The sequence below is a fragment of the Scatophagus argus genome, chromosome 12 (genome assembly GCF_020382885.2).
Source record: "Scatophagus argus isolate fScaArg1 chromosome 12, fScaArg1.pri, whole genome shotgun sequence".
Classification (NCBI taxonomy): Eukaryota; Metazoa; Chordata; class Actinopteri; family Scatophagidae; genus Scatophagus; species Scatophagus argus.
This window is the reverse complement of record NC_058504.1, coordinates 13,528,170-13,549,714: the sequence shown is the minus strand read 5'-3', so window position 1 is coordinate 13,549,714 and position 21,545 is coordinate 13,528,170. Positions and strand designations below refer to the sequence as shown.

General features: G+C 41.3%; 5 protein-coding genes across 14 annotated transcripts; 3 read left to right on the top strand and 2 right to left on the bottom strand.

Annotated features, from left to right (window-relative positions):
* Positions 1-1,824: 1,824 nt before the first annotated feature.
* On the top strand, positions 1,825-3,342 carry LOC124067832. The gene is made up of 6 exons (XM_046405488.1): positions 1,825-1,831; positions 1,936-2,064; positions 2,149-2,223; positions 2,303-2,385; positions 2,504-2,614; positions 2,833-3,342. Exons 1-6 carry the CDS (start codon positions 1,826-1,828, stop codon positions 3,029-3,031), a joined length of 603 nt encoding a protein of 200 aa, XP_046261444.1. The 5' UTR covers position 1,825; the 3' UTR covers positions 3,032-3,342.
* A 762-nt stretch (positions 3,343-4,104) lies between these two features.
* On the top strand, positions 4,105-6,387 carry si:dkey-201i24.3 (trichohyalin). The gene is made up of 9 exons (XM_046407051.1): positions 4,105-4,236; positions 4,309-4,520; positions 4,613-4,678; positions 4,769-4,880; positions 4,959-5,083; positions 5,258-5,371; positions 5,568-5,735; positions 6,033-6,183; positions 6,317-6,387. Exons 1-9 carry the CDS (start codon positions 4,122-4,124, stop codon positions 6,385-6,387), a joined length of 1,134 nt encoding a protein of 377 aa, XP_046263007.1. The 5' UTR covers positions 4,105-4,121.
* Positions 6,388-6,445: 58 nt separating this feature from the next.
* On the bottom strand, positions 6,446-8,111 carry slc35a4 (solute carrier family 35 member A4). The gene has a single exon (XM_046405487.1). The coding sequence runs from the start codon at positions 7,817-7,819 to the stop codon at positions 6,845-6,847; it is 975 nt and encodes a 324-aa protein (XP_046261443.1). The 5' UTR covers positions 7,820-8,111; the 3' UTR covers positions 6,446-6,844.
* Positions 8,112-8,212: 101 nt separating this feature from the next.
* Positions 8,213-10,253, bottom strand: LOC124067833 (SLC35A4 upstream open reading frame protein). 3 transcript variants are annotated; one of them, XM_046405491.1, is made up of 4 exons: positions 10,144-10,253; positions 9,514-9,601; positions 9,079-9,177; positions 8,213-8,588 (listed from the first exon to the last, which is right to left on the bottom strand). In XM_046405491.1, the coding sequence occupies exons 2-4, from the start codon at positions 9,526-9,528 to the stop codon at positions 8,391-8,393; spliced, it is 312 nt and encodes a 103-aa protein (XP_046261447.1). In that variant the 5' UTR covers positions 9,529-9,601; positions 10,144-10,253; the 3' UTR covers positions 8,213-8,390. The 3 variants fall into 3 exon arrangements, with proteins under 3 accessions (XP_046261447.1, XP_046261448.1, XP_046261445.1); XM_046405492.1 differs by lacking the exon at positions 10,144-10,253 and adding an exon at positions 9,674-9,838; XM_046405489.1 differs by lacking the exon at positions 10,144-10,253 and having other exon boundaries at positions 9,514-9,877.
* On the top strand, positions 8,765-20,398 carry hmgxb3 (HMG box domain containing 3). 8 transcript variants are annotated; one of them, XM_046405486.1, is made up of 21 exons: positions 8,765-9,046; positions 10,776-10,928; positions 11,086-11,260; positions 12,096-12,605; positions 12,767-12,874; positions 13,030-13,164; positions 13,252-13,490; positions 13,973-14,082; positions 14,166-14,246; positions 14,450-14,532; positions 14,644-14,754; positions 14,883-15,023; positions 15,442-15,749; positions 15,931-16,058; positions 16,910-17,041; positions 17,182-17,366; positions 17,554-17,776; positions 17,930-18,063; positions 18,280-18,399; positions 18,630-18,839; positions 19,075-20,398. In XM_046405486.1, the coding sequence occupies exons 2-21, from the start codon at positions 10,789-10,791 to the stop codon at positions 19,645-19,647; spliced, it is 3,846 nt and encodes a 1,281-aa protein (XP_046261442.1). In that variant the 5' UTR covers positions 8,765-9,046; positions 10,776-10,788; the 3' UTR covers positions 19,648-20,398. The 8 variants fall into 8 exon arrangements, with proteins under 8 accessions (XP_046261442.1, XP_046261441.1, XP_046261439.1 ...); XM_046405485.1 differs by lacking the exon at positions 8,765-9,046 and adding an exon at positions 10,024-10,199; XM_046405483.1 differs by lacking the exon at positions 8,765-9,046 and adding an exon at positions 10,025-10,203.
* The last annotated feature ends 1,147 nt before the right edge of the window (positions 20,399-21,545 follow it).

The window sequence follows — 21,545 nt, the reverse complement described above, 5'->3', positions numbered from 1 at the left end:
CATGATTTAAGAAATGCCTTCCTCTCCCTCTCTCTCTCGATAATTTAATTAAAGTCATGCTCTGAGATCATCGTTCAGGTGAGACGGACAGAAAAGCTGGCACGCTTGAAACGATGCCATGCTTATCCATCAAGTGAAATTAACAAGATATGATAAAAGTAAAGGAAGAGTAGAGAGCCACGTTGCTTTCTGTCAGTGGTGGAATATGTGAGCAGCACTTTCACCAAAGTAAAAGAATTTTGTGTGCTGTCGGTATCATGCCTGGTGTTTTTTGTTATGCTTTGTCTTTTGATTTCAGTCCATGTGCCATGTTCCATGTTTGTCTTGTCATGTGTTTCCATGTATTATGCTCAAGGTTTTTGTCATGTCCTGTTTTATTTTGAAAAGCGTCACTTCCCCTGTGTGTCTCTTGTACTCAGGTAGCTTTGCTTTTGGTTTTCTTGATTGCCTTCTCCCTCCTAATGTGTGTCACCTGTGTCTCATTGTCATGTCTATTTAGTCCTTGTCTTCCCAGCCACCTTTGTCTGAGCATTAGTGTTAGTTTCACATTGTCAGGATACCTTTGTCTTGCTTTGCTTTGACTTACCATGCCATGCCATGCCATGCCATGCTTTGCCATGCTTTGCCAGGAGTTTTTTGCCACAGTTTCTCTCAGTTCCCTTGCCACAGTAAGTGTGCCTTTTTGCTTTGTTAAATAAAGACTTATTATTTTTGGACCTCTACCTTGCATCCCTGCCTTTTTGACTCTCTCTAATTAAATTAAATTATTTAAAAATGCACAAATAGAAAAGACAAACACCAGATAAAGAGATTTTCATAATCTGGTTATTCAGACCTTGTGCTTATTAATGGTTTATAACTGATCTATAAAGCATCATCAACAATTCAAACACCAGTCATTAATAACTTTTCATTTCTATTAATTGCTAACAATGCTAACAAACTTAGTACGCATTAATAAAGTCATTAGCTACAAAGTATAACCTTATTTTAAAGGATGCCTTATAAACAAGGGAAACTTGATAAATCAGTTTTTAATAACGCTGTTGCAATTTTATTTTTACATCATCACAAAGTGTAATATTTTTGTAAATCTACATGATTTAAACTGAAAATTTAAGTTTTGTCAGTTTGGTCTTTCGCTGTTCCACGTTCTACCATGGCATAATGATTTTATAATTATTATATCCTCAGCTTATATCCTCAGCTTTCTGTCTGTCTTGGTAACTGCATCCTGATCACCTAAACCAGTGAAAGTAGATTCTGGCTCATTAATAATTCAGTGCAGTGTAATGTAATCCAGGTGACCCAGTGGCTGTGGTACACAGACACACGGGATGGCCACTGTGAACATGAACACACCTGTAAGTACCTTCATTTTACAACCCAATTAGCGTGTAAGGACAGGAAAAAGACGAGGAATCCAGACTAGGATGTTTTATTTGGTGATAGTTGACCGATTTCCATGTTCCTCCAGCTGTGTGAGGGAGCCGAAACGGTGAGAGTGGGAGTTATGCTTACTGCCATCCCAGGTAAGGCAAGGCCGAAAATATATCTGTGGAACTGTTGTGCTGTTTCTAAAGATTTGTGTGTTTTGTGTTGTTGTTTTGTTTTTATTAATTGCACAGAGGGTGATTGTTTAGTTGTTGGCGAAGAAGGACGAGTTATAGACTACAAACCAGGGAAGGATGAGGTAAAACATTTGAGTTCACTCACTGCCTCAGTCAGCATTCAGCAGTTTGCTTCCTGAAAGCTCTCGCTGATGTTTTTTTTTTTTTAGGAAGCAAAGTCCTTCTCCTTTGACCAAGTTGTGACTGGTGACAACATGCAGGTACAAACGAGCCGTGTGTGACTTTTCTGTTTGGGTTTTAAGTCTCTTTATAGCTTGGAACTGACAAATACTGGGAAAATAAAAGTCTGTATATAAATGTGCAGAGTTTTCACCCTGAGCTCCTTCAGCCGCTCACTGAATCCATAAGCAGTGGTTATCACGGAGTGCTGCTGATCTGTGGAGTCACCACAGAGAAGATTAGTACTCTGATTGACCACAGTATCATCAAACAGGTGGAGCCCAAAACAAATCTACACTTCACATTGGTGGATTTTTATGTTTTCTTACTGTTAATCTCACTCTTGACTCTGTCTCAGGTTCTGGCAAATCTGTTTAGCCATATGTTGTCACAGGTGAAAGAGGAGTCGTTCATTTCTGTGTCGTTCGTTCAGGTTGGTCTTGTATCTAATAGCATAATTTCAGCTCATATCAGGCACAGCAGGGTGACTTCTGATGTTTGTCGGTTGTCAGTTTTATCCTGATGGCACTGCTGTGGATCTCCTGAGTGCCAGTAAACAGACTTTAAAACTTGTGGCACATCCAGTCCTTGGAAGGTGAGTGCAGATAATCACCACTGATATATCAATATAGACACAATAGATGACCGATATTTAAATGAATTAGCCACACGACACGTTTAAGTGAATGAAATGTCTTTTTTTTTTTTCTAAGTCTTGTAGCAGGTTTGTGTGAAGTGTGTGTGTGTTCAGCAGAAGAAGCCTACACTCTGTATAAAACCTGCAGGGAGACACTGAAAGCCAGTGCAGGCTCCATTTACAACAGGTACGTCAGACAAACTTTGGCTTTGTAATTCATTAACTGAATTACTTTGAATGGATCAATTACAACGGTGGATCACAAGAGAGCTGACTGTCCGAATGCTGCATGAGTGATCAGATTATCAGATCAGATTTTTCAGATTTAACTCACACGGTGTCATTCGAGTTGCCCCCATCTGCACATAATGATTACTTACTGCTCTCTGTTTCTGCTTCCGTCAGATGTAGTTCCCTGTTCACGGTGACTTTTGAGTGGAAACTTCATCCAGAAGAGGTGGAGTCTGAGATCTGCCGCAGTAAACTGCAGCTGTTCAGCCTGGCAGGAGGAGCCAGCAGGACTGACCTCAGAGGGTCAGTCTTACACTCGCATACAGCAACATATCTGTTACATGAGCCAGATGAGCTAAAAGTGATGTCCTAACGTTCAGCTGAGTGATAAAACACTGAAAGATCCCTTCCACACATATATTAAGGCACGCATAAAAATCACCTCCTGTGTGCAGAATAAAAGCATAATTAGCTTATTAAAAATCTTTAATGTGGTCATTTTCCTCACTCCTTCCCCCTCATTTAAATATTTCATTTCACAAGTTTAACTGCTAGACTCAAGAGGTCTCCTGCTTCTCTGTAAAAGTCTGTTCACAACACCGGAGATTTCAAGTTTCCGCATCATACTTGCGTGTGTTGAATACTGGATCAGGATTGGCTTCCAAACCGTTTGTGGTGTCACATAGACTTTACTGTTAAAATCAGATTTTCAGTGAGCACAGAGAAAATAACACATTCAGTAAGAGAGTATGACGACGACCTGAAAGGTTCAAACGTAATCATTCTACACAATGAAACTCAAATATTTAAGAGGATGTAGGATGTAGTTTTTGTAGGCACAAGAAGAAAGCCACATGTTTTGACTGGAGGAGGACTTCAGTATCTGGCTGTCATGCATGACAGTCGTTCAGAACTCGTGAAAAGAGTATCTCAGTCTTCTCAGTCCAGACCAAGATCAATTTATTAATAACTTATGAACATTTACACCTTCATGCATGATAGATTATTGTAGTTGAGGAACCCTTGATCAAGGACGTGCTAAGTTTTACATCTTCAGATGCTCTGCAGCTACTTCCATACTACTACTACCGTCCATTGGTGCTCATCTTGTTTTTGCTGGAGGATGAAATGTTTTGAAGAAAAGAAAGTTATGATCAAGATCTTTTGCCCTGAAAGGACTTTATTTCAAATTTTATATCAACTCAAATTACCCCTGCAGCTGAATATTTGTGGATGTGAAACAGCTCCAGTAACACCTCCATAAACACACAAATAACTATTGACATTTTGGGAAAAACTTTTTGCTGACTGTTGAAGTTTATCTGGCAGAGGCATTAAAGCTATAGTTTTATTATTGCCACATTAAAGTATGTTGATTTCTTGGACACTACTGGTAAAAAAAAATATATATATATATAAAAAAAATTGTAATACTCTCCAGAGTCAGCCCGCTGGTAAAAGTTATGGACCAAATCAAGTGTGAAGTCACAGCAAGCGACAAACTCCTCCATTTGCTCCTGAACGATGCCTTAAGAGGAAACAATAGGACAGTCCTCATCTACTGCATCCACCCTCAAAGTAAGTGTGCCCACTAACACCATCTTAACCAGAATCCTTTGTGCATAGCAATGACTGTCTTTATTCTACCAGGTCTTCTACCTGATGAAACCACCTCTGCTTTAGCTTTGGCCCAGAAAGCAAGAAATTTTGTAACAACAGCCACCACCAATCGCTGGTGTCAAGAGGCAACTGAGCAAGAGATCAGAGACAGCATCATGGAGCTAAGGACCAGGATTATGTCACAGGGGGGAAATGAAGTTTACGACATCTACAGGCTGGCAGAGCTGACCCAAAACCTGCAGGTAATTCATTCGATGAGCCTGATATTGCTTTCTCACCACCTTGTGCTGGAACGAATTGAGTTCATAGCTGAAATAAATTCTCTCTCCAACAGATTGTGAAAAATCAGTCATGGGAGAAGAGGAGGGAAGAGTCAAAGAAAATAAAAGGCAAAACACAGGTTTCCACCCACACAGGTTCCCCACAGGTTTTGTAAGATTATGCACGTTTCCAACTTAATGAGTACCATGTTTCGCACTGAATTTGGCAGGGTCATCGGCCCCCAAATAGCGACTGGCTCAGCAGTGATCACAGGGAGAGTACAGACACAATGAAATATTTACAAGACCAGCTGAAACAAGAAATGGAAGAACACATCCAAGGTCATTTGCTGTGATATAAAAAGTTGGTCAACCTTTAAACATAGGGATAGCAACGATGTGTGTTTCTCTTATCCTCAGAGGGTAAAGGGAATGTGGAGAAAGTCCAGGAGAGTGTAGCAAGAATGCAGCAGCTGAGGGAGGATCTCAGAGAGGAGATACTGAAAAAAGGGACTGCTGCAAACAAGTCTGACCTCTGTCAGCAAGTAACACAGTCCATCTAACTCCTGCCATTTTAATGACAATATTGTGCACCTATACATCTGACTGGATAATGTGTATAAGGTTTCGTGAAAGTCCCATTAAGCACATAAATAAGATTTATGTCTACGAGTGGACAGGCCAAACTATGTCTTTTACCTTTCCTATTTAATGCTCAGTCTCAGCTGGAATACGACAAAGCGCAGGAACGGAGAAGGCAACTAAAGGAGGACCACGGGAGATTAATTCAAGAGGAGGTGGAGAAGATGGAGAGAGACTTGGCACAGGAACTGGTAAGATAATGAGATACACCGTTGATTAACGTTTTTCAGTTTGTGATCTATGTCAGCTGAGGATGCTGAGTCAGTTCAAATTAATGCAAGGCTGAGTTTATGGTGGGCAGCATTAACTGCTGCATTTGCAACTTAATGCTGTTATTTCCATGCAGTTTTTTTTTTTTTTTATGGTTTCATCCATTCCTCCTGCTAGACAGAAGGCCTGCAGAGAGAGCTGCTGGTGCTGACCAGAGAGAGGCAGGTCCTGGTGCTGCAGATAGAGGCCCTGCGTGCTGAGGCCCAGCAGGCTGAGAGAGACCTGCAGAATCAATATCTCAGACACCAAACAGAGCTGCATTGTCTGAGAGAAGAGAGCCTGCAGGTGAGGGTTTTTTAGGATAGTACACTGATTCAAATAATAAAAAGATTCGGTTTCTACTGCTATTGCTACAGTAGTCTCTTTTACCAACAGACACGATTCATTCAGCATGCAGGAAGTAAATGTGTTTGCATGATTCACATGTATTTTTCACATTTGGGCTCATATATAAGCTCATGTAACCATGGGTTTTTTCAGTAAAACTGCAGATGTTAGATCAAATGTTTGCATAAAGAAACACATTTGGCTCCTTCCTGCACCCCTATGTTTTTCTGTGTTATCCGTTTCACTCCTTTCTAGGTGTTCAGAGTGTTTCGCCAGGCAAGTGAAGAGCAGAGGAAGATGTCAGAGGGCAGATACAGAAGTGTGCTGCTGGAGGCTGTGCAGGACGCCGTCTACCTGTCCGCCCAGAATCAGCAGCTGCAGTCCGACAACAAACAACTCCGTAAAGGTCAGTATATGTTGCCTCACCTCTACTGGACCGGCTTATTTTTATTACAGAGCTTAGCCCAAACTCAGCCTCGAATGCCAAGAGATGATTCATCCCCCCACCAGCATTTTAAACTTTTCTTTTCTTTTTACAGCACTGGGAGAGTTACAGGATACTTTAGTTGTGCGAGGTGATCCTAAAGCTGAACTGTTATCCCAACAATAATGAATATATGATCAAAGGATATTTATGAAACTGTACACTTTATGTAATTCGTGAGAAATAAAGGTTTTTGACAATTTATTGAATATCATGCTGTACAACACTTACATATCTTTGACACTGTTCTTGGCAGAGAATGTAATACAAGACATAATCACAAAAATGACAATAGCAGCACTCTTTAGAAATGTGTCAGTGAAGCCATGATATCCAGACATGCATTACTTGAAGTGTAACAGAATTATTAATTAAACTCTGAAATGAATGATGTAAAAATGATGTAAATTGTCAAACCAGGTGTAAGTGGTTACAAATCAAATACAAGCGTTGGGCTCTGGATGTCAGATTCAGAAGGCAGACATATAAAAGACACATCTGAAACTCAAAACTAGAACATAGAGATTCAGTAAAACTGTACTGAGCTCTTTTGGGTTGCATGGCTCATCCAGTAGAGACTTTATTATCTGTAATAAAGGTAAGCTGCCAGTCCAATCATAGAAACAGGAAGCAGGAAAAAAGGTGTGAGCTGCAGCCCTAAGGTGGCCCATGACAACAGAGCGTTAACCAGCATGGAACAGGAAATGACAAACAGTCGGGTGATCCCACTGCCATGCTTGAGCACCACGGACATCAAGAGTCCATTAGCTGCCTGCCCTGCTATAATAGTCCAAACCAAACCCGAGTATCCCTCCAGAAAGCTCTTATCACTTCCTACAGAGAGGGAGGAGACTGCATTGATTGCCACACCAAACACATAGAGGTAGAGATTCTGCAAGCTCAGGGGCAGCCTCTGGCTCTTCAACACCCTCTCTGTGTAAACTGCTGCCAGGCCTGAAACACAGCAGTACACCAGCACAAGCAACAGCCCCCAAGCTGTGATATGAAGCCTGGGAACCTCTTTGACTTCAGACGTCCCAGGGTCTCCCAAATCCAAGCTGCTGTAGGTGTGGCACACCCCTGCACACATGAGGATCCCGAGAGCCAACCACTGAGCAGACCGGAGCTTCTTGCCCAGGCAGAGGGAGTACAGCAGAGCAGTGGATGCAATTTTCAAGTTAGACAGGATTTGGTATGAGCTTGGGTCCATGTAGGCCTGCATGAGAACTACCAGATTGTTGTTGAGAGCGTAGAGTATGGCAGGGACCGCATAGGGGGCCACAAGGACTAGAGTTGGAGGAGCATGTAAGGCAGTGGTACCCCCAGTTAGTACAAGAGTCGCCAGAGATATCAAGAGCTTGACTAACTCAATCATGACAACACATGATGAGGAGTTAAAAGGGATTTGACCATCTACCTTGGTGAGAGTGATGAGAGGTGCATGAGATCCATAGATTAAGACCATCAGCCCTAAGAGGACACCCCACTGAATCCTTTTCATCCACCGTTCCTTGCTCGTCACTGGGGAACTTGACCCCACATTCTGGATCACAATCATCCTCAGTTATGCAAAATAAACAGTTTCAAACAACTCTAAGTAGTAACTGCAGTGCAAAAAGCCCTCACATTTTGGCTGTTTATAAATTAAACAGCCATAAATATCCACAAGTTAAATATCAATTATGAAATACTTAGATGCGCTATTCTGTGTATTGTTCTCTGTATTTGTAATATGTAATGAAGAATAAAGATGTAGGAAACATTTGTGGTAACTACTGCCTGTTTTACACATGAGCAATTCAAAGTCTAACAGGCTTAAAGAACTGCTCCAGGCAGCCAAGTCATGAAAACTGATGGACCAAGCATTAAAACTTTGTAGGCAGCGTGTCTTACATCTTGTGTTAACACCAAAAAGATACAACAGAAACTTTAACTGAGCCTGAAACAAAAATGCAACTAAAAATTGTAGTCTTTTACTGAGTCCCAAATGAAATTCCAGTCATATCCATAATCCAGTCTACACAGAAATCTTGGGAGGCTAATCCATCACGAGCCACCGACAAGCCAGCATATGCAACAATGTTTCTTCCCCTCGTAGCTGTTATGGAAAGAGCAGCAGTCAGTCCAAATCACTTTGGTCCTTTTTTAAAATTGTTAATATACTCTTTCACGGTCCTTTCAATGTTGGGCACTTGATAGTTCTGTGCCGCATACATGCCAGTGACTGTTCCCAGCAGCACTCCCAGGATGACAGAAGAGCGTAGTTTGGCCACCACGTAGCCAGCTAAAAGGCCCTTTAGAAATGGGGATCCAAACACTGAGCCTTCCTACAAAAGCAAAAAAAGAAACCAAACAAATAGGACACAGATGTGTAAACAAACCTGAACACATTAACAAATAGGGTAGGGTAGTGGAGTAGGGGGCAGGCATGTTTTTCACAATAAAACATCAGATTGTAAATAAAATAAGAACAGTACACAATATAAAGCAAAACTACACCAAAAGTAAATAAAGTGAGAAAGACATTAAAATTGGGGTATAATGAGATATGGACTAATTTTCTAAAAATCGTTGTCCTTTTTTTATTAACTTGTCTTCAGTGAGGAGAAAGGCATCACCATTTCAATAATACAAAAGGCTGAAGAAGGACAAATGTTTATTCCCATTTATTTTCAGTGTGAATTACATTCACCATAGAAAACATATCTGAAACGGTCCAAGCCTGGCGGACGAAAACGCTTTCAACAATAGTTAAAACCAACTTTAACCTGATTGTACTCGTGAGGTCAGTTATCAGTGGCACCTAGAACAACTTACCTGAGGGATTCCCACGTACACTTCGTTCTCTACTCGCCTCTGGATTTCTTCCAACTGATTTTTGAGCTGCGTCAGATCTCGTAACTGTTTCAGTGGATCCTGGCATAAAAGCAAAAGACGACATTTGAATGAACTCCATCGTTAACCGAGGATAGCTGTACAACATAGCCTAAAAATACAGTTACGGACAGAACTCAAATGAAGAACGTCAACAACTAACATTAGTCAGTTTTCTTGAAGTTTGCTAGTTAGCTAATGGCAGCGTAACTTATCTACCAACATTTGATACAGAGGCAATGGTCGCCCCTTTAACTTGATTTCACAGCCAACCGCTGGCGAGATGAAACATATTTTCGTCCTCCTTTAACTTTTGCTGTCACCTGAGAAAACACAGGAAGTTAATACATTTAAGCCAAAGCACAGAAACTCACTCACCTTGTCATCCGCCATTTTTGCTCAGTGGGATGATCAGTGTTCAGCTCATAATCCTGTCTGTTGCTTCAACTCGATTAACTTGGTCTACCTGCGATATAAATTATGTTTCAAATATTGTCGTGTAGGAAAATTATGGTTATGTTTCTTAATGTGTTCTTACGTGCTTATTTAATTATTTTTTTTCTCGGTACAACTATGCAGTTTATTCCACCCTGCAAAGACAAGGATTGTACATCTTTGTTCAATAGAGTTAAATACGGCTGTTGTTTTTTTGTTTGTTTGTTTTTGTAGGTTTGGTTTTATGCCACATAATCACTGTTCCCTTTTGCCATGTTATATCTCTTAACTGTAATTGTGTAAACTGCCACTGTTGGTGGACACAATCTGTATGCTAAAGGTCTAAGGGACGCACGCGCTGCTTTCACGTGTCAAAAACGTCTTCTGTGATTGGGCCGTACTTGTTTATTCCGACATTTGATTGGTTGAAGACCATAGCAACAAATCGCCATGTTTTCAATAAGTCGACGAGAAACGAGGCTACTTTACAGACATTTATGCATCCAAAATTCCCTATTTAATGTAAAACACAGGAAGATTTCAACCTTACTTATCGTCGTCACAATGCCTTACTTTTTCGGCTTCTTCCAGAGGTTGTTCAGAGCACATTTGTAAAGCCTCAAGCCATCGTAGGTAAGGCTTCAATAAGAAGGCATTTCATTGGATAACTCACTGACTGTGTAGGCAGTATAAAGACACGCCATTAAACCTACTTTTAAAGCATCGAAGGAGTCGTGTTTTAACATGCCAGCGTCTTGTTGTGTCTTCAGGAGTCCTAAGCATGACAAGTTTGCATGATATTTTATTTTGAAAACGAGAATGTAGTGTTGTATTCCCTGCATGAAGTATCAGGCCGTAGTCACACTGCCATATTTTTTGTTTCTTCAATATCAGTATTTGCCTCTCGTCAGAGGCGATACACAGCTACCTGCTGAGCTATAATAAAGTTAAGAAATCCTGTGGTTTCATTTAAGCACAGAATGGTGACGCTTGCACAGTCATGTTCTACTGTTGAGTCATTGTATAGTTTACAAATTAGGTTGTTAATCAGCACAACGCAGTATACAATAACTTTCTTTTTTTTTTTTTTTGTAGGTGAAACCAATGCTATCTGATACAACTCTCCGACAATAAGAATATACCTTCATGAAGGTACAAACCTGAATAGAAACCTCATCTCATGCAGTTTTTCATTTTGGGCCCAGATCTTCTGAAAACATGGAGAAAGTGGAGGTGTTTGAGGTTGTAAAAGTGACTGAGGAAGTGGACAGCTGCTATAACCAAATGGAGGTGACAACTCCCAAAAAGAGGAAGACCAAACTTCAAGAAGACAATATTGATAAACCTAAAAAGCCTAGGTAATGTGCACAGCCCAGACGACTTTAACACACAGCTGTTAAAATATAATTGTACTAAGCACAGTCAGGTCTTGAACAGGAACTGAGCCTCTGAAAATCCAAAAGTTCTTTTTCTTTGTCTGGTACTAATTGTCAGCGTTTAATCTGTATGTTTTAGGTCTGCCTACCTGCTATACTACTTTGATGTTCACCAGATTATGCAGCAGGAAATCCCTAATATTCCACAATCAGAGATCAACAAGCGGATCAGTGAGAGCTGGAAGAGGCTCAGCGTAGCCGAGAAAGCCTACTATCTGGAGAAGGCCAAGTCTGAGAAGGAGGGAATAGACGCAGTAAGCAACGTTGTCAAGTTTGTTTATTTACATAAGCAAACCAGTCATTTCAGCATTTGTAGAACCTCTTTTTTTTTCACTAAACCACTGAATCAAACATCCCTGTGTACATGGCACCGGGAAAAAAAATGCAGTGTTCTTAAGAAAATTTGAAGGTGCGCAAAAGGCTTACTTTGATATTGATCAGAATACATATGCTGCTTTTGCGCACAGAGATAAAAGACTTCCAGGAGAATGAAAATTGTAACTGGCGCCAAGTAAAACTGCCACAACCAACTTTAATAAATTTTAGCATTAATCATGTAAATGATGAAAAAGTACAAAAGTAGTTAAAGAAAAGTCTGATAAATCTAGCAAAGTCAGAGATTACATGATTTTTTTAATCCTGTTAAATATTAATGACAAATCTAATAAATACTAATGAATACAGGGATTGTAATGTATATTCTGACAAAACTGCCGTGCCAGTAGAACCTGCGGCAGTAAATTATTGACAGTGCTAAGCAGTCAACCCAAGACAATCTTGCTGATAGGTCTACCTGTGATGGAGCGCTTGATTACAGGCATAAGCTATTGTGTATATCAGAGCCTTTCTTTATTATTATGCACAACAGGGCATTCATGTAGTCAGCAGGATTGATTTAATTTGTAATGCATACATTTGGCTCATGGGACTACAGATAAAGGCAGAATGAGGTGACCTAATAGAATCAAGTATGATAACAGACATAAAGGGTTTTTTTCTTTGCTGCTTATCCCAACTAGGGCTTAATTCACTGCTAAGAATGATTATATGAACAGCCATTAACACTTTTCAATTGTTCTTTTCCTTCAGTCATCCCCCAGCCCGTCCAAAGACCTGCCAGGCTTCCGCAGAATCCTCCCCAGAGCCAGTTACTTTCTCATGTCTAAGAGCTGCTCCTCAAATCACCAGCCAGGAGGCTCTCAGGCTGAGGTGAACGTGGACTCTCTGGACTCTCCAGTGGAGGGAGGTCTGCCTTCTGTTTCTGTCACCCAAGAGCCCCAGTTCACACCACTTGAGTTGGCCAGTGAAGGGGATCTTTCAAAGCAGCCCGTCGTTATTGATGAGATAGCAGAGGGAACTGCAGTGGTGTCTCATATCACAGACCCTAAAGCTATCCCACACTCTTCTTCCTCATCTGTCTCATCTACAGTCCCGGCCTCCACAGCTGTTCATGTCTCACAGGGCTCTGACGAGCTTACAGCCAATGGGGTCAAACTGAAAGGAAATGAGACAAGAGTTGCAGGTAGTGGTTGTGGTGGGCCAATGGTGCAGCAGAAACAGGGGGGAGCTACACAGGTGGTTGCTATCATACCCACCCAGGTGAGACTTAAATGTTCTTCTGCCAGTCAGCACATCATGCGTAATGTTTTTATATTAAGAAGAACTATATGGGTTTGATGGGTAAAATCTATATAACTCATTACTGTAATCACAAAAAGTGTTTTAACTAATGCAGTGAAGAGATTTGTTCCTCACTTCAGAACCTGCTGGAGACCAGTACTTTGGCAGGTGTCAGCCCTGTGGGCCCAGTGATGATGCTCTCTGTAGGAGCTGGCATCGAACAAAGTGCCAAAACTTCATATAAAATGGTAAGCAGTCACATTGTTAATCCACCTTCTAAATATCAGTTTGGAAATGGACAAACGTAGAGTGAGCACACGTGAAAGGACAATCATGAATATCATCACTGTATTTAGATTTAAGACATCTGATTTTTTTCCTTTTTTCCTTTTTTTTTTTGCAGTCCGTGAAGACATACACCCGGAGAGGTCGAGGGAGGTGTCTAAATCCTGGGTGTTCATTTGTCTATGTAACCCGTCACAAGCCACCAACATGCCCTGATTGTGGGAGCCACTTGGGTGGAAAATGGGTACCTGCTGTAAGTGTGCAGTGGTAGTACAGTGATCAGCATCCAGTTTTGACCTGTGCCTCAAGTCAGTTAACTCTCCCTTGGTTTACATATCAGGCAAAGAAGACACGAGAGAAAGAAGCTGCGTCCAAGTCACAGAAAGCTGAACCCAAGCATAATGAAAGCTGCCAACCCACACCTCCTTCTGCTCAGGAGGGGAACACTGATGTTCGGAAAACAAACACTACTGGGAATAAAAAAGAAGGACGAGTTCAAAGGTGCTCCCGGAAGCAGCATGCAATTCCTGGTGGAAAGACACCAGAGGGCAGCAGCGCCAAGGAGCAGGAACAAACAAAGTGAGTGTCCTATGAAGTTTACTGCCCCAATCCCGGATTGGTGTACAGTAGACCCTCCTTTGAATATTAAGCATGTTCTGCTACATGAACCCCAAAAGCATGGTGACCATGTGGACTGTGATGTTCAGTGAAAAGCAGTTTCAGAATGGTGCTTTAATGCTGATTGTGAAGTGTGTGTAAGTGTGAAGTGAATTAAGTATACATACATTAACTGGCATTATAATGTGGTAATACTGTAGTTAAATGGTCTAAGTCTCTCATTGTAATTTGCGTTAAATACATACCGTGGCCTTATTTCTTTCCTGATTTTTATTATTGCTGAACTGTCTAAAAGTGTTGAATGAAAACCTTTTATTGACTTGAAAATGTAGCTGTAGTAGGATTATAATGCCATCTCTGTGTGCCCTGCTGCATTTTTTTATTGAAAGTGTTGATTATACTGTGCATCTCACTTGACATATGTTTTATCTGTCATTGAGTAGACAGCTGAAAGACAGTCTTAAGGGCGCGACGGTCCAAGGTGGAGACAGAAGCAATGCTGCTGTTCAGAAGAGGCCTGTGAGACCCATCCTTCCTGCCTACTATAGCACAGGTGAGATATGAGCACAGGTGTTCTGCTGCACAATAAGCTGTCACAGTGTGGATTTACACATTAGCCTGTGTTTGTGTGCCTAGGCCGTACTTTGTTCCAGATCTTAACTGTCCCACCTGAGAAAGGAAAATTTCAGAGTGCAATCAACAATAAATCATCCACTGGTACCGTACATCATTTTATTTTTCTTTCTGATTATGCTTACTTAATATTTCGGTCCTTAGTTGTGATGCAGCTTAATGTTCGTTCAGTGCTCGTTATTGACATGCACAGACTACCTTTATTCCACTAGAGAAAGTGATGTGTTTACATGTGTGACTTCCTGAGGTTTTTGCTTTCTACTGATGTGGTCAATTTCTTACCGCAGTGCCTCGAGACAGTTTCTCAGGTCTCAAACCCAGCACTTTAAAGCAACTCGGCCAGACAGTCACGACAGCCACAACCAAACAGGTTAAAACACGCACACGCACACAGAGTCAAATATTTAAAACACACACAAATAGAAACAGCGAAGATGCATGCTTGGCCCATTATCCTCACTTTCTGCCTGTCTTTCCATAGGATTCTTATGTCTCAGCAGAGGGTAGCCAACCTATGACTTCAGTAGCCGACAAGAGAGTGAATATCCTGTCGTTTGTGCCTTGCAAACAACAACACACGGTTTCCAGCTTTGTCAGTATACCACTGTGCAGTGTCTTAGCCTGCTGTGTTTTCATTTTTTTTTATTACACTCAGTGATACTTTTCAAACGCTAAGTTGTTGCTAGTGATCCTTTGTCTTGCTCTTCTTTATCCTTGTAGGATTTGGGACTTTCTACGGCACGAGGAAGGGGTCGGTGTAAGAACCCATCCTGTGACTATATGTATAAGAACAGACACAAACCTGCAGCGTGTCCTAAATGTGGCTGTGAACTGACCCAGAAGAACGCCAAGGGAACAAAGGTGAAAGCTTTCCTCCAGGTTCTTCTCAAGTCAAGAAAGTGCAGAATTACTTTCCAGCTGTGTCTCTCACAACTTGACTCCGTATAGGAGTCTCAGTCCAACAATGGATACCTGAGCAGTTCCTTGAATTAATTGCAATGTTGACTTATGTCTGATATCAAGTCATTATTTCTGCAAGTTCTTGTCATAGTAGAACAACATTTTTCTAATCTTGACATCAAGGTCTGTCCATTGTAATCATTGCAGGTAACAATTTAACCTTTTTCCTCCTCCTCATCTTAATTTAGCAGTTGATAGAAATGAATCACTTTCACGTTAACGATTACTGCAGCTAACCCCTCTTTAACTTCTTTTCTATCATTCAATGTGGATAAGTTGCTCTTATCGTTCTCTTTTTTTTTCTCTCTCTCTCCCTCAGTCTGGGACTCTGCTCGATCCATACCAGGCCTTGAGTCCTGCTCAGAAGGACATCCAGCGGCAAAATACCCTGCAGTTACTGCACCGGTCCCTGCAGATTCCTGAGAGTGAGACTGAGCTCCAGGAAACATTGACCCTCATCCAAGAGCTCAACAGTCTCCAGATCATCTTGGTTCAGCCAGGCGACCAGGAGCATGAAGGCACTGTAGAGACAGAGACGCTGGTTGAGTCTGGGTGGCCTCAGTTCTATGAATCAGCAGCGACTCACTGTAGCCTGTGTAACTACCCTCTCTTCAAAGGAGACCAAAGGTATGAAGATGTGTAGTGGGACAACAAAGTGAAGCAGATGTGGTCTAGAGTTTGTCATTTATCAGTTTGGCTCCCTGGCTTCTCCTCAGTACTTCTGGCTCTTAAGTATCCTGTATCCGGTTTTCCTGGCAGGTTGTGCTGATGTCTTCTTCCCTAATGTTTGCTCTTATTTGTGTGCTAGTACTGTTGCTGGACAAGAGGACTGCTGGCTGCTTACTGAGACACTCATCCAGACGGCCTCCCTCCAGCTCAAGGTGTGTCTCAACGTTCAGTGTCTGGCTCTTCACAGCTTCACTGACCTGCATCCAGGTAAACTGCACCACTTACAGCAGCTTTTCTTCAAGTACATTGTTCAACTACTTTTACATCAATCAGTTTGAATTTCTCTCGGCATCAATAAAGTATCTATCTATCTATCTAAGCGTCAGACACAGATTTTCATTCCTATTGGTTCATTGTTCACGTGTAGTCAGAGATGAATCTGTATGTTTATACACACAGAATATCTCAAACACAGCAGATCAGATTATGGGTGGATTTGGGAATTATGTGTATTACTGCTTATTTTTCGTAAAAATTGGGTTTTATTTAGTGTGACAGTCTGTATATTAACAAACAATTAACAAACACGTCGCTGATTAAATTTGCTCAGTAACAATCCATTATGTGCACAAAATAAAACATCTTTTTAGCCGTGTTTATTTGTCACAATTTTCCACTCCCTGACCCTCTTAAGACTAATTTATGAGGACGCGTTTTTTGAAATATCTGCTTTGTGTGAATGCTGATGTTGAATGCCAAATAATGTGAAAGACTAGACTACATTATATTTCTCTGTTAATGTGGCAAACGCACACACAGCATTAGGGCACAGTTTGATTTAAAAATTCTAAAATATCCTTATTATTTTCATTTGTCTTCAATATTTTTACAGCCACTTTCTGTTGCCTGGTTTGATATACAGTAAATAGTCACTGATTGCAGCTTTTTACATTTTGTTTTGTTTTATTTGTGGACAGAACACCACATTCATGGTAACAGAAACGCTATTGTACTTGTGCTTTTCCCAAGGAGTGTTTTTTTAACTGCTGCATGGCCTTTAGGCAGCTTCCTCTGTGAAGTTATATTTGGTTCTTTTTTTTTATTTTTTAATTTGACAGGTTTGTTCAATGTTGGGAACAGACTGCTGGTTAGTATTGACCTGTTCCTGAGGGTCAGGGCCAGTATCAAACTTGGCCAAACCCCCCCTCAGGCAGCCAGGACCATACTGGACCACATCCCCAGTCACCCTGGTAAGCACTTGGTTAAACTCTGCACACAAATTCTGCAACTTTATTTTTGTCTTCCATTTTGCACATATGCATTCTCACATCGTCTGTTTTCTACAGTATGTTTTCTGTGAATTTAATTTTTTCTACCTCTGTCTGCTCAGTTCACACACTGAGTCCGGAGGAGTTATCTCAAATTCAAGAGCTCCTCCTGAGTGGCTACTGGGCCTTTGAGTGTTTGACAGTGCGTGATTACAATGATATGATCTGCGGCATTTGTGGTGTTGCCCCCAAGCTGGAGATTGCACAGCGAAACACGAGCAACGTACTGGAGCTGAAGAATGTGGAGGTGAAAGCTTAATTCAAGAAATTTAAAGCCCATGAATACACGCTTGGAGCTGTTTAACAGTAACACTGTCATGCAGTGGTCTTCCACTTGTAAAACCTTGAGAAAGTGAAGTGAAGTCGTGAAGATGTTGGGTGTGTTTGTGTAGCGACCTGTCCAAATGTTTACACATATTCGATTTTGTCCGCAGTTTACCTGGCCTGAGTTTTCCGTCTCCGATGAGGTACATGTAGATGACTTCTGGCTAACCATGGAAAGTGAGGCCATCGAGCAAGCGACTTTCCCCACCGAGATTCCTATCACACGGGTGGATGCTTCTATCATCGCTCCCTTCATTCCCCCGCTGATGAGAGGCTCCACCGTCATAAACACAGAGAAGGACAAGGTCCAGTCACACACAACGCAGCCCTCAGGTACCTGATCTTCATCTGTTACATGTGTTAATCTTGTGACCGGGACATTGTGTTCAGTTGAGTTTGTTTTCAGTGGCACATGTGGGCTGTAAAAAAAAAAAAAAAACACAAAAAACGGATTTTTAAAGGAACAGTTTTCATCATCTGTTTTAGGAGATCCATCGGTTTTAGTTCGTCTCATTCATGATGGTCAGCTGAGACTCGACAAAATTGAAGATCACACTGAGGACGAGCTGAGAACAATGCTGGACCGCTGCGGGGCGAACATTACCCCGGGCTCCACTAAGGTGTGTGGGTGCGTTTGTGTGTGTGTGCGAGAGAGAGCCTGTGGTTACGTGCTTAATATGCTCATGTGTTGTCAATGATGAAAAATAAACAAACTGAAAGATTTAGCTGAAAGGCGATGTCTTTATTCATCACTCTAAGTTTATCTTATCTATCGCCAATCTGTGTGGGTGTTTGTTTTAAAATAAAAGCCTCCTCTCTGTCTTTCACTACGTTAGAATGAGCTGCTGGCCTCCCTCATCTCCTTGTACACACTCGTTCACAGTGGCCTCTCCACGGCCCCACAGCCTCCAACACACCTCACTGCTGGAAAGCTGTCCAAGGTCTGCCCCCACAAGGTAAAGACAGCAACCTTCTTGTTCTTAAGTCCTTCATTTCAAACAGGTGCACTCACGGGACAAGTGGTGTTTTAAAGCCTCAAATGCAAAAGTCTATCAGAGAAAATATTAGACATGTTGAGAAAGCACATTAAAAATTGACACCCAGATGTTCCCTTTGTGTTCTGACAGGTTTTTTCACTGTTCACTTTGTTTTGTACTGTCCATTTCTCTCCTGTACATGCATCCAGGTGGTGTGTGGATCTAAGTACCTGGTGAGAGGAGAGACGGCTCGAGACCACGTAGACCTGCTACTGTCCTCTCGCTACTGGCCCCCGGTCTACGTCAGCGACTGTGCTCGTCAGGTGGCAGTCTGTGCTGACATGCAGTACCCAGAACTGGCAAACAAGATGTGGGGCAGGAACCAAGGCTGCTTCTCCGACCCTTTTGAAAAGCCAGAGGTGAGCAAATGGAATGAAATCCAGGTATCTCTTAAGGTAATCATGTGTGCTAATTAAAGTTCAGAAGAATGAAAGGCCCAATCAATAGTTTTGAGTAGCATATTTACAAAAATGAGTGAAAAATGAAAGGTTATCTGAAAAGATATTAAAACTTAAGCGGCCATTTAGAGTTGGGGTGGAAAAACAGGTTTCAATCTTGTTTTCTGTTTTTTTTGTTTGTTTGTTTGTTTTTTAGTCTGTGTCATGTGCTGAGCTACAAGACCAGCCCTACAGTGCTGACCTGTCGTTGGTCGCAGAGAACCAGCAGGTTCACCCCATCACCAAGTCATCTTGCTGCTGGCTTGTTCATCCTGCTGGAGCAACCCAGGAGCCTCCTGCTCTTCCTCACGAGCACCACTCGATGGTCCTCTGCAGAGAACTGGAGCCCTACATCGGCCTGATGGACGAGCTGGGGAAAGAGGAGGATGACAAGAGGGCAGAGCAGAAAGAACACGGGAATGAGAGTGACTCAGTGGACTGTTCCTCTGTAAACCATGTGCGGCGGCAACCTGTGGTATTCAACAACACCGCCTGTTACTACCTTTACAACCGGCTGGTAGATTATCTCACCAGCAGAGACATTGTTAGCCAGCAGATCAACCAGGTGGTGAACGCTTGCCAGCCTGGGGAGGTGGTGATCAGGGATGCTTTGTACCGACTGGGTGTGGCACAGATCAACACAGAGAAAGAGGAAGATGAAGGAAGCGGGATGGAAGGGGAGGCGCAAGCGGGAGGGACTGAGACCTATGAGGTTGTGCTTGGTGAGTAAAAATGTTCAGAACAGACAGTCAGGAGGCAGAAAAAGTGACGGACTGAATCTCAAAGACGGCTGCATGCAGTGACAAGAGTGCACATAATAAGACAGACGTGAGAGACATGTGGAGAGGAACAGTTGCATTAAGAAGGATCCCAGAGTTTGGAGGCGGTTACTTTATTTGTAATATAGCAGTCTAGCCTGAACAACAACACATGCAGTCAGTTAGACGTTGTTGTCAGATTTTACTGATGTATGATGAATATGGATAAAGCGGACTGAATTTAGCAGAAATGGACCCGGTCTTCTAACCATCTGTTAATACAGCAAAAGAGTAAATAAAAGTTTAGATGACACTGACTGAATGTCAGAATTACCATTTCAGATGACTGAAGGAATGTAACAATATTTTGTGTCTTTCCAAATGGGTGCCAAGAGTGAAAAGATGAGAAAGTGTGTGTTTTCCTGTGACTGAAAGAATATAGAAACTCGGCAACATCAAGCCTAAATGTATGATGATTTAACCACGAAGGTTATGTTGTATTTATTTCCCTGTCATGAGCAGAGACACATATGCTTTATGTTTTACACTCTTACCTCTCGCCTTTCACTTGTTGCCTTTTGGACTGATGTTTGCATTTGAAAAGTGAAGATGATGTAAACAATGTATCTGTTGATTATACTGAACTGTTAAGTGGTGATGGACTTTGGGGCCTTCACTTCATTTTAGATTACATTTCCTTCCCAATAAAGATCTATTCCAGGACACAAACGATCAGTTGTACTACTTCCTGTCAGCCAAGCAGCAGTAAATCAGCCTCCGTGAGGTGCTTCAGAGAGATTTCTTTTTTGTTAGTACTGATCACTAATGTTTTTCTTACTAATTATATTTAACTAACAAGACTTTAATGAAGACTTGAGATTGTCCAGGAAGTTGTATTAAAAAATGCGTAAATGCCAAGTGCTCAGTGCGTTCCCCCCGTTTGTGAAACGATATCACTGTAGCGACGTAAACGAAAAGGAACCTTTTTAAAATCTGTGTCATCATGTTCTGAGGTTGTACTATCACATGTGGATAAATGTCACTAACATTTAGAAAGTATGGAAGACCAGTGTTTCTGTGATTAAACAGTGATGAAGCTTCTTTCAATAGCACTTGGACTACAACTACGCTTTGATAAGTTGTCAGAAATGATAGACAGTACTTTACTTTAAATGGTGGACAGTGGAGAGAAACAATCTAATGTAGCCTGCTACAAACCTAAAAACTATAACTAAAAAGACATGCGGACATAGTCTTCATGCAGACAGACATGCAGTATGACCACATGGAAAAGCTCAGGAAAAAAGCCTTTTTAATGCTGATAAAGTAAACAAGAGTTCATGTGATGACGTCTACGTGGTTTAATTAACAGCAGTGTTTGTTGTTCATTAGCTAACTTCTAATGTTGAATAAGTTCAGATGTGAAATCAATTTAATTGCCTCTTAACCAGAGGCAGAGGGAGAATTCAAATCCTTTACTTATGTAAAGGCACTAACACTAAACTGTTAAATATAATCAGGAAAATGTACTTGAGATATTACAAGTAAAGGTGGTCAATGCAGAAAAATCTCCCCTTTGACTGTTTCATTATTATATATTATATGATAAGGTTATTAATACACATGCATTGATGTATGAGCAGGATTTTACTATTGTAGTCGTAGCTGTCTTAGTATTAGTATCTTTATTAATGTATATTCTTCATTAATCATTTTATTGCTCGGTTTATTAAAACTGTCCATCACAATTGCACAGAGCCCAAAGTGACACATTCACAATGCTTACTTTGTGCCAACAGTGAAAACGGTATGGATATCAGTGACTTATTTCACTTGTATATACTGAGCAGTTATATGTATATGTATGGTT